Here is a 16,439-nt window from a genome sequence, read left to right as displayed (position 1 = left end):
GGGCATCGGAGTGATTACCCCGGCGCCCAAAGAGATCTCGCCGGCTCCCATGGTGGCTATGCGGCATTGGAGGAGAGACTGTAGCTTGCGGAGATCAGCTAGCAGGCTGTTGATGGACCGAAGTTCAGCCTGGATGGAGTATATTTCACCCGTAGAAGGAGCACAGGACATCGGTTTCTTGGTGGAAACAGCCATGATGACGGGGTGAGTACTTTAAGTGCAGTCCACTGCACCGTGTGGATATAAAAGCCAAGATAAAAAACAAAACAAGAAACGTAGCTTCTAGGCTGAGGGGGAGCCACAGCTAAGTTGTTACCCCCTGGGCTGGCTTGTTGACAGTCGGCTAGCAGGCAGCAAACAGTCCGACAATTTTAGTCAAAATAAAGTAATCCATAGTGCCGATCGCTGGGATATCATGAGTGATAGAAAGGTACAGGTCACCAGACTAGACTCGAGCAGTGTCTGATAAAACTTTTCAGTAAAAAGTAGTGGAAAAAGTCCTTTGGTGACAGAGCGTTACTCACAGCGCCTCACTCTTTTGAATACCCTTTTCAGCCAAAGGATAGATCAGCAAACAGTTTTCAGTTGATACATATACAGTAGTGACACACATTGACACAAAAGTAGGCTACTAGCCTGGGACAACTAGTCTTCAACATCTTGATCAAAGGAGTGTTCCGTAATAAGGGGGTTTAAAAGGTGCCTTGTCAAGCTCAGTAACAGCAACTGCTGGATAAATAAGACCTCTCACAGAGTCATCAACCGTCCAGAGAAATAACTTGTTCGGACCTTGGTAGCAAGTTACAAGATATTCCAACAGGTTAATGAAGAAAGAGACCAACTTAAAATTTGCAGACGCACAATTTCTTCTCCATTGCAAAATCGTCTGAACAACTGACACTCATTCTTTGGATCAGTGAATCTTCACTGACATTCCCAGCAGTCTCTTCTCCTCTAGCCATGGTTTTTATCCACTTTGGAGTTGGTCTGTCTTCGGCAAAAATAGCCAATCTACAAGCTTCTGCGACGCGCTGTGAGCGGAATCGTCTCTTTTCGGCCAATGTTACTTCCCCCCCAGAACGTGGATGCTGGGGTTCAAATGGTTTTAAAACAGTAAGTAGCGATCCCCCCCCCCCCCTCATAATAACTTCACGTAGACCTTCATGTGGTTCCTGATGCTCTTGACGATCTGCTCCTTGTCCTTCATCCTGTTGTAATAGTCCACGAACAGGCCGTCGGGGTTGACCAGGTAGATGAGGATGGTGTGGTCCACGATGTAGTCTCCGTCCTCGTCCTTGGGCCCCGGGCTGGCGTACACGCGGTAGTCCTGTCCCGCGCTCTTCACCTCCTCGCTGGTGCCCGTCAGCCCTATCAGGCGCGGGTGGAAGTCCTTGACGTACCTGTCAAGAGCTGCCATGTCATCCCGCTCCGGGTCCACGGTTATAAAAAGCGGCTGCACCGGAGGCAGGGACGTGTCCTTGTCCAGCGTGGACACCACGGCGCTCATCTTGTCCAGCTCGTCCGGGCAGATGTCGGGTGGGTGAAGCCGAAGTACAGCAGCACCCAGCCGCCCAGGAAGTCCGCCTTGGTCCGCCGCTGCCCCCTGTGGTCCAGGAGGCTGAAGTTGCCCTGTCCCACCGCGACCTGTTTGAGCTGCTCGACGCGCTGCCTCTCCCGCTGGCTCTGCTTCTCGGCGTGGACGTACCACCACGTGCCCAGGATGCCCCCGGAGAACAGCAGCGTCACCACCAGACGCGTGCCCAGCTTGACCTTTGCTGCCCTGTTGGAGGGATTGGGACCCTGAGAGAGAAAGGCCCTCTGCATCAGGGGAGAATGACGATGTCCTGTGCTAGAGCCGGTCCATGCGGTCCTGAACTCCTGCTGAGGCCGTGGCAGCGTCCTCTCACCTGGGACTGTGAGGACAGACATGTCCTCTGGGTGTGGAGACCAACACAGTGGTGGTGGAGGAATCTCAGCTGCGAGAAACACCTCAGAAGCCTAGCTCGCTCCACTTTGGACATCAGCGACCACAAAGCTTCCTAGTCTGGACATCCTTTTCTTTATTTCTTATTCTGCTTTTCCTCAGTGTTGACGCCTGGTCGACCTTTACCGGCAAACTTTCATAACGTGTGTGTGTTGTCAGCATGATGCAAGAGAATTAAGAATATAGTCGATGCAATATTGATTGCAATGGATTCCTAAAACTAAATGGAGATGTGCATCATATGCGCATACAATAATAAATAATTATACCGTGAGTTCGGAAATCTCACAGTGTCAATACCGTGGCTACACTGTGGTAATACTGCAATACGGTATACCGCTGCATGCCTACCCCTATTAGGGCATGTCTGACCTGGAAGTCCATGTATGGGCTTCTCATCATGACATCATTGGGATGACGGGCCAATGATGTCACAATTGGCATTTATAAGCCAGTGCGCTCCCAGTGAGAGAGTAGATTTCCCCTGCAATCATCACCAGTATTGCTCTAATTTGAAGACTCTTCGATACTGACCTCAAAATGTTGAAGGATGAATAAATGATTCACTGAAAACCCGATCATGGTTGTCCATTGTTGTGATCCAAATCCTGCCGCCTACACTGGGTTTAGTTAACATGTTTTTGCACTTAATTGTGTGTCGTATGCACCCCAGCACCAATCTCAGCATCATACACCTGTGATATGTGAGGATACAACTTCAGTGCCCTTTGCAAAATTGGCTCTGCCCAGTGCGATGCAAAGCCTATGAAAAAGACGGCCATCGCCACCCACCAAGTGATACTGTGAGCGGGAATCTCTCATAACATTGTGGAACGCCAGTTGCACATAGGTGTCGAGTCGTCTATGGAGTATTTGTGAGACGAGGATTATTGAAGGGTTGACATTGAAGCACGCGGTGGCGGCCAAGACAGCTCGTACTGAAACCAATTGTGAATTCAAAAGGTCCATCCAGCTGAGGCAGCTCTGTGTTTGCCTGGAGCAATAAGGATTTTTCGGCGGTCATGTTCCACTGGATCATCATGCTCATCAAGAACCCAAGAGTCACTGCCCATTATTACCTACCCAGTCGTGCGGATATATCCAACAATAATGATTCCTGTGCGGGTTTACTGAGTCTAGGACGCACACTGGCACTGCATGACCTTTGCGAACTTTGTCTTCGTATGCCAAATAACGTGTAATGATACTGAGGGTAGAGTCATCCTGACATGGTCCAGACATAAGTGGGAAGTGTCTGCTCCTGACTGCTTGTGGCACTAGGCTTTGTCTCCTGCACCATGACGCCGCCAGCACTGTTAACTATATTTGAGCCATGGACATTTATCGTGAATAGGGATAGCCAACAGTTAACCGTTACCGTTTAATCATTAAGAACTTGGTTAACACTAACGGTTAATGGTAAAAAAAGAAAGAAAGAAAAAAATATATATTTTGAGTCAACCCACGTGTCACATCAAAAGTCACAAATTTCTGTGTAACATCATCCGTGAAAGTGCAACTATACGCGACACGTTGACAGAGAGACAAGTTTGTTTGTCAGGAAACAAACAGCGAAAAATGCTCCGATTGGATTTCCCAAAACGAACCTTTTCTATTTACTAAAAATATTAATATTTTGGACACAGCTGTTTTCTTCCATAGGAGATGTTTCCTTCTATTGGACAAGCACTTAAAATTCATCCATTAATGTGAAAGCCTGACATAACATTTTCCAATGTGTTCACCACCACTAAAGTACTAGGAGAAAGAAAAAATAAACTACAGTACTCCTGTTGAATATTTATTACAAAAACAGGATTATTTTCCAGATAATTACAAGTCCATCAACCCGAAACAAAAAGGAAGTTGAGACTGAACAGGAGAGACAGGAGGAATAAGTAGTTGAGAGACAAGTGTGTGTCAGTGGTGTGTCTGTCAGTCTGTCTGCATAAGTTCATAAAAAAAAACATAAAAAAAAGGAAAAACAGTATGAAAGAAATAAGAAGCGTCCCCCCTTCGGGCGGCCGAGCGTCTAGTCGGGGACCGGCAAAATCTGTTTGCCTGTGTCCATTTATGCCCATATATGAAGATATCTGTATCTGTCTGTCTGCGTCCATTTTATGCCCATATATGGAGATCTCTATATGTGTCTGTCGGGCTGCCGAGTGTCTAGTCAGGGACCGGCCTACTCGGGAGCGATGTAAATAGGGAATGAATACCCCACCCTTTAATGCAAACCCCATTATACCTGTTGTCATACAGGACCCGTTTTGACCATCTCAGATCTGTTTGCCTGTGTCCATTTATGCCCATATATGAAGATCTCTACAGATCCGGAAAACTCTGATGTCAGACATCAGCTCTGCATACGGGCATCCATTTTATGCCCATATATGGAGATCTCTGTGAATACCCTACCCTTTAATGCAAACCCCATTATACCTGCTGTCATAAGACACGTTTTGACCATATGTTTCCCTGTGTCCATTTATGCCCATATATGGAGATATTTGTATCTGTCTGTCCGTGTCCATTTCATGCCCATATATGGAGATCTCTGTATCTGTCTGTCTGTTTCCATTTCATGCCCATATATGGAGATCTCTGTATCTGTCTGTATGTGTCCTTTTATGCCCATATATGAATATTTCTGTCGCTTTCGATAAGCAGAATATGCAGATGTCAGCAGCTAGATCTGTGACATCAGAACACGTCATACTGATGACATTCAATACGTAACCATGGAATTTTTTGTTGATTCATGTGGCGTACGTGATGTCAGAGTCTTTTAAGAAGTGATGTCACAATGAGTCAGCGCTTGCGCTGGTTTCCTCAGGAAAAAACAGAAAATTACACTTACAGGTCCCAAAACTCAATTTATTGAGGTTGTCCCACTCGTTGTGGAAGGTCAACACTTCATCAATGGCCTTCGCCATGGCAGTCTCCAGCTCCAACCCAAAATCATGACTCGCAGTGGCCCAGTATCTGCAAAATGAGGGTCAACTGCCTGCTGTGGTACGGACGGTGGCACATAAAAGTATGGAGAGAGGGAGAGGGCTGCACGGCATCCTTCAAAGTGATATAAGAACTGTAAACTATGGAGAATGCTTTGTATTTCGTCGAAACCTTGTAAAAGGCCAAGAATTTGCAGAGCTCCTTGTCATTATTTAGCCGACTCACGAGTTTCTCTGATAGGTAGTCAGTGTTGGGTGCACTTCTCAAGCCCAAGGACATATAGGCGAAGCAGGAAGCTGAGCTGTATCACCTGATTACTCTCAACAATTTGCTCCTTGACACATTCTCTTACCACATTGTAAGCTGCACGGTGTGCTGCAGTACCGTCATGTGCCTTCCTTCTCCATCTCGTGGGTGTGGTTGAAGTATTCAAGGTTGAAATTGTTTCAACATGTCTCATGGTATTGAGCCTTTTTGTCAAAAAGAACTTCCCCCCTGATTTTTTCGAAGGTCTCTACACTTCCATGCTGGCTCTTTGTTTTTCCATGTTTGGAATTTAGCAGTACTCTGGGTTTTTCTATGCACTTTTATTTCATACAAAAATGCATTCTTTTGGAATGAGAGGGGAAGCTTCTGCTTTTGTAGTTGACTTCCGAGGAGAATGTTTCCTAGATGTAGAGGGCTGGTCTGAAGTACAACTTGAGCTTTTCATTGATTCAATTTCGAAGTGAAGTTCAGGTAGCAGGTCCTGTGGTACCCACATTGTCTCTAGGTTGACACCATCTAATGTGTCTAGTAGTAGATCACAAACAGCCTTCATGCGTAACGGCGAATCAACTGGCTCAGCTGGTCTTCTGTCATGTATATTACTAGAGGTTCGCGGGCCTTCGGCCCGCTCACATCTAGTAAAAAAAAAAAAAAAAGTTAATAAAAAAAAAAAAAAAAGGTAAAAAAAAAAGAAAAAAAAATGGGGGGGAACTATTGTGGCGGAACTATTGTGGCGGAACTATTGTGCCGCAGCGCACGTTTCCGGTCGGACATATTTGACCGCCGGACGCACTTCCGGTTAGGAACTCTGTGTGCCACGTGATCAGTCCTAGCCAATTGGAGTGCTGCATTTGGTCTGTTGGTGACAAACAAATACCGCTGGCTGCAGTTCTAAAATGTAATATAAGATGTAATACAGAGTCATTATCACCATAAGGTACATTTGGGACATCCCCATTTCCTAAAAAAATCTGAGATTTTCCATTTAACTTTATACTCATTGTATTTTATTAAGTAGATGTTATGGCTTTTAGAAATGAATGTTGGTCAAGCTCCGACACCTTTTATAAATTAACTGCAAGCAGACAATATACGTGCATACAGTAAAATATGTCAACCCTGTCATGGACAAACTCAAAGTAGACTAAATACTTTGTAATTGCATACTAAGTGATTGTAAAATGTACATTTTCAGAAAGCTATTGTGTCCCTTTCTCTAAAATATATAACATTATTTATATAATAATGAAATTATGGTAGATTATTTGTAAGATCGGCACTTTATTTTCTAAATATAATCTAGTAACAAAGAACAATCTGTTAACATTTGCAATCAATACTATTTGGCCTTCATTTGTTTATAAAGAATCACACAAAAGGCTTAGCTAACCTGTGAAAACTATTTATTTTCATAAAATAGGAACATGACAGGGCTGACAGTGACATGGTGGAACGTGGGCATGACAGGGTGGACATCTTTTGAAATGTCAATGAATTATTCCACACACTGAAAGACAAACAAACATTCAACGGTAGAAAAAGAACAGCAAATGTTTTAAGAGCACACAGAAAAATAATGGTTCTTAAATGGTTCTTTAAAAGGCTATATGGTTCTTTGAAGAACCATCACCTACTAAAGAACCATTTTATTTAACAAATGGTTCTTCAGATTCCTCATATGGTTCTTTGGCATTTAAAAGGTTCTAGGCCTATGGGAGGATGGTTCTTTGGGATTTAAAAGGTTCTAGGCCTATGTGGAGGTTACAGTATGTGTTTTGCAACTGTAAATTATAACCTACATAAAACAATTTCAATTTTCAATGTGTGGAAAGATTTATAAAAAAACAATAGGACCTTTTAGCCAGCCGGCAGGCTTATCTCTGATGTCACTGACTCAGCCATAACCAAGCAACTACACCCAAATATGAAGTGTATCTAACCATGTGTTGTCATGGCATCAGGTGCAAACAAATCCGTCTGCTCCATATATGGGTACAAAAGGTGGCATGCCCATGGAGATATACTGATGGCATCAGGGATATAAAAGGGATAAGGACTGACAGATACATAGATCTCCATATATGGGCATATCAGTTGGCTTGGTGGCGCAACAATAGTGTGAGTGGAGGCCTGTGGCCATTTTGCTGTCATAAAGACTTCTGAAAATATGCATATACATTATTATAAACCTGGAACCAAGACATCCAGTCCTGGTGAATCATTACCATAAAACATCTTATTCTGTCAAAACATATTTGAAAAACACCAAAAATGGGAATTTATTAAATACCCTAACCCTAACCCTATTAAATATTTTATATAATATAATTTCTGGTGAATCATGACCAAGCTAGGTGACTGCTTTAAACCTGTTGTCCCTTTGAGCATGGCATTACAATTACATGTAGACCTATAGCTAGAATTGTTATTGCTCTCTCTCTCTCTCTCTCTCTCTCTCTCTCTCTCTCTCTCTGGCACGCACACACACACACACACACACACACACACACGCACACACGCCCGGCATTATGTCGGCCCCGCCCACTTTTTCCTGACTGCTGCGTCACATCTCCTCCTCTCCTGAAAATGGAAGTTAGCGAAGTTTGTCATCTCCATTCTTCAACATTTCCTTCATTCTGGAAGTAAGGTAAGGTTTTTTCGACTTTCAACATGTTTTAGTTGACGTTAGAATGTTCCACTGCCATGCAGAACGAGCAGTAGTTACATTTGTTTGTTGTGACAGCCAGGGCAGAGGGAGACTGGAGACACACACCATTACTGTTGATTAGCTGTTAGCTGCAGCTGCTAATTCAATTGACTGTTAGCTGAAAGCTAAGAAGGCATGTAGTTGAACTTTTGATGTAAACTAGCATAAAAGTCAAGTTTAGTTGTTGAAGGCATTTTTAGTGGTGTGTGTCCTGTGTTATTTAAATGACAGGTCAATGTGTTTAAAAAGAGGGGGAAATTGACTCTGTATTTCCTTACAGAACGTGTGAAGGGATTTGCTGGCAGCGAATGAAGACAAGATGGGCAAAGTAAGTAATCATGTGGAAACTGTGTGTGTGTGTGTGTGTGTGTGTGTGTGTGTGTGTGTGTGTGTGTGTGTGTGTGTGTGTGTGTGTGTGTGTCACATCCACAACACAAGATAATGGCACAAAATAATTAAATGTCAGTAGGCCTACTATGTAAAATTCTGTTTTTAGATTATATGTCAATGGTGAAATCGATGTTTGACAAGTATTGGACTAATGTTAAATATAAACATTTTGCTGTCCCTACTGTACATTAAAGGAGAACTTCACCACTTTTCAACCTAACTTCATTTAATTGGTCCTCACTAATGTTCATGATAAAATAACAAAAATCATAGAACTCCGTCTGTCTACCAGTGACATCCTCGATAGGGAATCAAAACAAATAGAAACTAGGCTTTCTATTCTTGAATGTCTATTCTTGAAAAGTTGCAATGTTATAATGGAAGGCATTGTTCTCACTATAATAAAAATCGAAATATTTAAAAAAAGAATCTTCCAAACAATGATGTCATTGGTAGATGGATTTCTGAACTGCCCACAGCCCTCCTATGAGACAGAGTAGAAACAAAATTGTGAACATTAATGACGATGGGTTGAAAAGTGGTCATCATCAAAAGTCGTAAGGTTTATGCAGTATAAGATGACTTAAAAGGTTTGCAGTATATGCAATTCCAAAGTCAATTTAATTTACATTTTAAAAGAATACTGAAATGAACACAGCATTTCTTTTTTATTTTTATCATTTCAAGAGTAGCTGCCGCTGCCAGGAAGGGTTCAGAGGTCAGCACTGTAAGCTGGGTAGCAGTGACCGTGTGGAACCAGAAAGGCAGTCGTCCCTGCTGAGCACGAGAGCTGGGAGGATATCAGAGAGAAAATCCTCGACTACAACGTTCTGCATACAAAAGGTATTGGCATAAAAGTACCATTTTCAGAATCATATAAAGTATTTGTATCATGGCATTGGATGTTGGATAAGGGACACAGACCCCCATTGAAATCAGATTGGAGCAATCTGTTTCCTCAATTGTAATTCTAAATGTAAATAGGATAATAGATGCACTAATTGTGCATGCATGCACACATGAATCACATACAAGGTTCATTTTAGTATTGATGTCAACTCAGATATGTTAACTCAAGCCTAGAAAGACCGCTTTGTGGCCCCAGAAAGAGAAAGTGAACATTTAGAACAGTAAGACTAGGAGGTGCTGTTATTCCTAGCGTCTATCATCCACACAAACTTACTGCTAACCATTTTCCATTTTGTATGAAAAGGATAGAATTAACTATCTTAAATGTGACTAACTGAACCTCCCCCTTCTTCAGAACGCGTACGACATCAGAGCAGAAGCGTCCCCTGTGCTCCAGCCTGTCCCAGTCGTCCACTCAAGTCCTCCCATGGCTCCTAGGAGGATGTGCACCCGGCTGGCTTCTCCTGCAGCAGCTCGGGCGCCCCGTACCTCATTCCCCACCACCATCACCACACGGCAAACAGCAGCTGCACTAGTAGTGACGCTGCTTACGACGCCAACGGAACCGGCCACGGCACGAGCGGGGACGTGAACGACGCCGGCTACGCAGATGTCGCCCAGGCAGGACGGCAGTCCCACGTCGACTTCAAGAGCTACACTGCTTCAGCAGTGTTGGGATTGGAAGTCTCATCAAAGATGATACACAACCAACAGTCAGTGACTTCAAGAACTTCCACTGAACTTGCAGGCTCATTTTAAGAACTTGCTGTTGATGAGAAGCTCTGGAAGAGTAAACGCATTCTTTTGAACTCTGTCAAATATGCGGCTGGAGCCTGTATGAGGTGGACTTGCTTTGGATTCTTCTTTTTTACTTGCACGGCACTTAAGAGTTTTAAATATATTTAAATGTTTTAAAACTGTTATACTGATGTTGAATTTTGATTAAATGATGATTTGATTAAATTCAATGAGTTATAACTAATTGTGTTCATCTTTTCCAACAAATCTGATATATTTTAAAGTGTAATGAAACATTTATTACCCTAAGAAACACTTTTTTAGCTGAAAGAATTTTTTTTAGCTGAAGAACCATTTTTTAGCTGAAGAACCATTATAAATTTTCCATTTTCCAAAAGGTTCTTCAGAGAACCTTTTTTTGACATGGTTCTTTGAGGAACCAGAAACGGTTCCTCAAAGAACCATTTTTTGATGGTTCTTTGAAGCACCTTTAATGGTTCTTTATCGAACCATTCGAATAAATGGTTCTTTAAAGAACCTTGGTGAAAAAGGTTCTTTGTGGAACCAAAAATGGTTCTTCTATGGAATCACTCTGAAGAACCATTTTTGGTTCCAGTTGGAACCTTTTTTTTCTGTGTGAGCAGAACAGTAATAAAGAAGAAAAGCAAACAGACTGGTAAACTTGGACACTTCTCCAAACCGTCTCCTTTTCTGCAGAGATTTTATGGCTCAAGGCTGCAATAAATCTCGACCTGAACAGTGAAATAAAAATGGCTCCTGGTCCCATCCCGCTCCCGCTACAAATGACATCCCGCTCCTGTTTTATTTGTATTTTTATTTTTTTTATATAATACAGTATATTATATATAGATAAGAGATCTCTCCTATCCGTTTTAACAGGTAGACTCAGTCAAACTAAAGTAACACAGTCCCTGGAATCCACTTTGAGAACCACAGGCCTAGCCTACAGCACCTTACTTGAAATAACCCAAACATGTAATCAATGTTGCAATTTTATTAAGATTAGTTTTTCTTTTACACATTACAGTATGTTCAACTTTGTTTTGGTGAGCCAACAGTCTTTTGACTCAAACAACCTACACACATACAATACAGCAGTGCTTCCGGACTTGTGGAGAGTAGACAATAAAGGCTGAGCTGACAAAAGCTGTGCAGTCCACAGACACAGACAAACAACAACGGACTCCAGACAAACAGCATTGTATGCAAGGTCCACTAGTGCATATAAAGGTATTGCCTTCAAAACCTATTTACATACATACTGGAGAGTTGAGGGGGAAAAAAGGTGCATGTAGTGTCCTCTTAAGGTTATGCAAACAAAACATTTTCAAAAAACCCTTATACAGTACCTGGGTGTTTGGTGTAAACATTAATACAAAAGTGCATACAGTTTAAAAGTGACCTTTCACGGTGGTAAAGGGAAAAGGTTTTACTATGCAGTGGTGTAAAAAGCACTGGTGGTTTACTTATGCAAGGTAGACACTGTTAAAGTCTGCAATTCAATATTCACTTGAGTAAAACTACTAAAGTATTGGAATCAAAATGTACTTTAAATACTCAATAATTCATGGGTTGCATTTGTAGTCCTAAACCGGACATATGGAGGACCAACACAGGTGTTCAATTTGTCTGATTGGCATAGATGTTCTACTTTAATCAAAACACCTTTGTTGGTCCTCAAAATGGCTGGTGTAGGACTACAAATGCAACCCATGATAGACAGTCCCATTTCACAAGTTTTCAAATGAAAAATAGAAATCTAAAAATGATCTACAAGCTTGTAGATCGTCCATTTTCAAAAGGCTGAAATGGGTGATGTATGTTTTGTAATAATCCAAATCTACAAAGTAATTAGTACCTAAAGCTGATGTTATATGCCAAGCCTGGTCCCTTTAAGGGGGTGGATCTTGGGAGTAAAACGTGATGACGTGGTGTTGTTGTTCCAGTGCGGAAGTGGATTGGCGGGTGTGAGAGAATAATAATAGTGAAGGAAGTTAACAAAGAGAGAAATAACTGTGGTAAAGTGTTATATGCTGTATGTTCCTGCTTGACTTGAAGTAATAAAGCCTCCGTTCTCCACCAAGAAGTTGCATGGACTATTTTATGAAAGTTACCACGTTAAACAAGCCACGTTGTTTCAGACGCTTCCAACTACGGTTTAGAGCAAAAAACGAAAAGCTAACACTGGGGGCTCGTCCGGGATTTGAAACAGGGACCTCTCGCATTGCACATTTTAAAGGGTCCTCAGGTTTCTTTAAGGTTCCATTGGATTTCTCCTTGGGGAATCTCCATTGGGGGAACTGGAACGGGGACCGCTTACAAGAAAAACCTCAGTTGTCCGTCTATTGAGCAAAATGCCGCCATTTCTTTGTAGTTGCATTTGTTCGCCAAACCATTTGTCATAAAACTCAGAACTTCTGTATCCGCCCAGGAGCTTTCCAAGCTCAAAGTTTATCCTAAAAAATGTTATAAAGAACCTCTTGGGTTCCTTCATATATGAAACAATCCCCTTCTCTTTGTTCACAATCTCGTCCTCGTAATGCCAAAACGCCTTCTGTACCAGGTTTTCATGGTAGCCGGATTTATGCATTTCTTGGTGAGATCTCTCAGAGTTTTATGGAAGTTCTTTTGAATTTCCATCCCTTCGGGGTCTCTCCAGTTTCTGGAGAGGTCTGGATTGGAGGTCTTCCTGTGGTCACTCATGTACAGTACTGTAGCATCAACTGGTGGCCCCATAACTCCAGCTCACCACTCTCTTCCTCGCTCTCCTCCTCCCCAAAACAATCTGCAAAGAAGTTGTGCCCCTCTGTGGTCCTCCCCGCCTCTGGTGGTGCACCGTCTGGAAAACAAAAGACAGATGGTTATAGAACAATGTCATTTGCAGTGTGCGAGAGACAGACATTTTGTAATGTTGAGAATGTTTCTTAACATAAGCGCTAGCACTATTCACCCTCTTCCTCCTCCTCACAGACTCTCACTCTCTCTTCTGCCCCAGTCTTTTCGATGAGTGTTGCCAGGGTGTTGATGACCTCCTCAATGTCCTCATACTCCTGAGCGTGGACATTTTTCTTCACAAAACTCTTTGGACTTTGTATTTCACCTCCACCGCCTGGGCTAACTTTGGGAGGGAGGAGTGAGATCACATAATGATAAATGCAATGATATCATAATGACATATTATGCAAGATCATTATTATGGGGCATAGAGGTTTTCAGGCAGATAGGCATTGTGCAGTTTAAGAAGAGATTTGCTTAAAAACAAAGTTGAGGTATAAGCTTTCAGTGCAGCTCAAAAGACACCCAAAACCGGTGAACCAGATGCTTCACCGGTTTTGGGTTAATGCTTCCCCGGTTTTGGATTAAGCCCCGTTATTGGATAGGACCAAGCTCCTGTTAATATCTGCTACTTGAATTAGCACCAACTAAACAATTAATATCAGCACTGTAGTATAAACCTCTATCACAATCACACTGTCCCCCTCCTGGATCTCCAACCCCACCAGCACAGTTGCCTTTGTTGGGGGGACGAGGTGAAGAGTAGGCGTCTACTCACTGGAGAGGTGCTTGGTAGCTTCATCGAAAGGTGCCAGGAGCTGGATGATGTCCTCTAGAAGTGTACAGTCGATGTTGTTCAGGAAATGCAGCAGTTTTCATCGAAGGAGGATTTTGTGTGGCTTACCAGACCTCAGTGCTTTGCTTATGGATTGGAGCATTAAAAGTCTGGTGTACCACCTCGTATCCACTGCTTGCTTCAGTGTCTCATCCAGCTCCTTCTGTAATCTGAAATACAAAGAGACAGTGCACAGTGTGTGTGTGTGTGTGTGTGTGTGTGTGTGTGTGTGTGTGTGTGTGTGTGTGTGTGTGTGTGTGTGTGTGTGTGTGTGTGTGTGTGTGTAATGGGTTGTTCTCATCTAACCGGTCAATGACATTTTTGAGGACCAGGTTGAGATTATGTCCGGCACAGGGGAGTCGGACACCACGTTAGAATCATTATCCGTCACAAGAATGCCAAATTCCTGTTGGATCAAACGGGGAAAAAAATAAAAGACAAAACACAAAAGCTTAGTTAATATCCCAGACATAGGATAACAACGATTAACAATCATTTAATTCCACTTTCAAGACACTTATAAAATAAAAAATAGCACTATATTAGCACGATTTATACCAGGTTTGCAGTTACACATAAATTAACACAGGATAACCCTTAAGTGCTGTTCGGGTCATTTTGACCCGTTTTACATTTTCATTTGGAAAAAAAAGGTATAAGTAAAAAATATTTCCACCTGAAACTCACTGGCCTTAAAGATTCTTCTGAGATGAACATGTAAAAAATATATTTTTGCACTACACCCATGCTACACCCCCCTCATATTTTTTGAACCTTAAGTGCTGTTCGGGTCATTTTGACCCGGAGGCACAGAAATACACAGTATTATGCCAAAACACAGACACATAGTCACCCCCACTTCTAACACCCCCCTTCCGAAGCCCCATTCCGAACCCTCCCTGCCTTCCTATAAGCATGAGCAATATTGCCCAGTATTAAATGAAGTAGTTTCTTTTACATGGATTTCAGCTAAATCAGTAAAAACGCCTAGCTCTTTCAGTGTTTAATGTGATATAGCAAAGCAGAAATGCAAACATTTACCAAATATATCATATGAATTGTTTGGTATTGAGTCAAAGTCAATGTATCATCATGATTTGTTAAGTTAAAATGTATATTAGTGTTGTTTTTTTTAAACCAAATATCCACCGGGTCAAAATGACCCGAACAGAACGAAGGTGTAGTGAATCTGAACAGAACTTAAGGGATAATAACAAGACAGATACCTGAAGGAAAAACATAAAATGAAATGACCAGCCTCTGGTGATTGAGGGGGGGGGGGGGGGGGGGGGTTGTTCGAAAAACATAACATTAAATGACCAGCCTCTGGTGATTGAGTGGGGGGGTTTGTTCGAAAAACATAAAATAAAAAGACCAGCCTCTGGTGACTTGGGGCAAAACTAAATTAAAATAAAATTAACAGTTTAATTGCTTCATGAGCCTTGCCCGTCTTATGCGCAAAGGACTTAGAAGTCCGGACAGTTAGCTGTCTCTCCCCACAGATATCAACATACCGCTGGAAGGCCTCCCTATCTGACGGTCCTGCCAGGGGTACGCAAGCTTCCTCCTCCTCTGACCACCTCCTATAGCATCCTGCCGGCGTCATGAATGCTCTATCTCTGATGAGGGGATACTCATCCTCCTCGTCATGCTGTTCGTCTGTTTCAGCTGGAGGTAACGGTATTGTGCTCTCCAAAACCTCCACCTCCACGGACTCAAGGTCTTCTTCTTTCTTCTTTTTGTCCTTTCCCTCTGGCAGGTCCCCCAGCCTCCAGGGGATTTCCGGTCCCAGCCGGTAGAGTGGGAATTTTCCATTGTGGCTTTGGATTGTGCATATTGTGAAATTCCCCAGAATGCCCATGTCCTGGAGCATTTTTTGGTTGAACAGCTGGCTCTTCATGAGTTGAGCCACCTTTGGGTAGGGGAGGAACAACCCATGCTGCTTCATACCAATACGGCTGACCAGGGTCAAGGTCTTCTTGAGTCTCTCCCGGACACCTTGCTTTTTGTTTTTGAACCACTTCTTAGGGATCCTTCTTAGCACCTCCTTCAGCCACGCCATCCCTCTTTGCTCGAACAAGGACAGCTTCTCATCCTTGATGAGGTTCAACCTTTTGATGTTTGCCACTATCCGGGTGAATGTTTTATAGCGATTAAAGCATATTAAAGTCTCAGGATTATCGGGCCCGGCAGAGAGGAACATAGGGATTTTCTCGGGAGAGGCGGTTAAATGAGTTAATGTTAATTGGGATTACGTATAGAACAGAATCACATGTATTTGCCACGAACACACATGCACCAGGAGTTCTGGACCTAAAATCATTTTACGTAGACATTTAGATGGGATAAAGAAATCCTACAATGAAAGAAGAAGTGGGAAGGCAAGATTAGTCAGATTAACTCATCGTTAACAGTTGTTGGATCTTGGCACACGGGAAGTCTCTGCTGCCTGCTTGATGTCAGCCCCATAGTAACCTTTAAAAGAGAGGATTGACACAGCTGGTGTGAGATTTTTATTTTATTTTTCTACCTCCCAAATGAGGCACACAAACACACATACAGTATGTACAATTTAAATCATAAATTATGAACATAAGAATAAGAAAGGTCTTTAACCAATTTAGACCTGGAACGCATCTGAGTTTTTGATTGATTGAATCATTTATTTGGCAATCTTTTGAAAAACAAGACAAGGTACATGCAACATATTTCCATGCCGAGCAGCCCCGGCCGGTTTCACATCCAGTGCCAAAAAGGAACATTCCAAATAAGACCTTTTACGGCTTTGTTTACATTGGAAGTCCATAATACACAATTCATTACAAATAAGTAACAATAACACATTTCAAGCAATAATG

General features: G+C 42.5%; 2 protein-coding genes across 2 annotated transcripts; one reads left to right on the top strand and one right to left on the bottom strand.

Moving 5' to 3' along the window:
- Positions 1-1,138: 1,138 nt before the first annotated feature.
- LOC308298107 (protein SCO2 homolog, mitochondrial-like) lies at positions 1,139-4,920 on the bottom strand (the record flags this gene model as incomplete). The annotated part of the gene is given in 3 exon segments (XM_080741664.1): positions 1,139-1,533; positions 1,536-1,913; positions 4,845-4,920. Coding segments are annotated over 3 exon segments (849 nt in total).
- Positions 4,921-7,798: 2,878 nt separating this feature from the next.
- On the top strand, positions 7,799-9,816 carry LOC308298317 (uncharacterized protein). Its single transcript, XM_080741892.1, has 4 exons — positions 7,799-7,853; positions 8,194-8,241; positions 8,991-9,146; positions 9,568-9,816. Exons 2-4 carry the CDS (start codon positions 8,233-8,235, stop codon positions 9,802-9,804), a joined length of 402 nt encoding a protein of 133 aa, XP_080598018.1. The 5' UTR covers positions 7,799-7,853; positions 8,194-8,232; the 3' UTR covers positions 9,805-9,816.
- The last annotated feature ends 6,623 nt before the right edge of the window (positions 9,817-16,439 follow it).

This window comes from Nannobrachium achirus (assembly GCF_963921795.1).
Source record: "Nannobrachium achirus genome assembly, chromosome: 14".
Taxonomy (NCBI): domain Eukaryota; kingdom Metazoa; phylum Chordata; class Actinopteri; order Myctophiformes; family Myctophidae; genus Nannobrachium; species Nannobrachium achirus.
The sequence above is the reverse complement of the archived record's forward strand: the minus strand, read 5'-3'. Positions and strand labels throughout refer to the sequence as shown.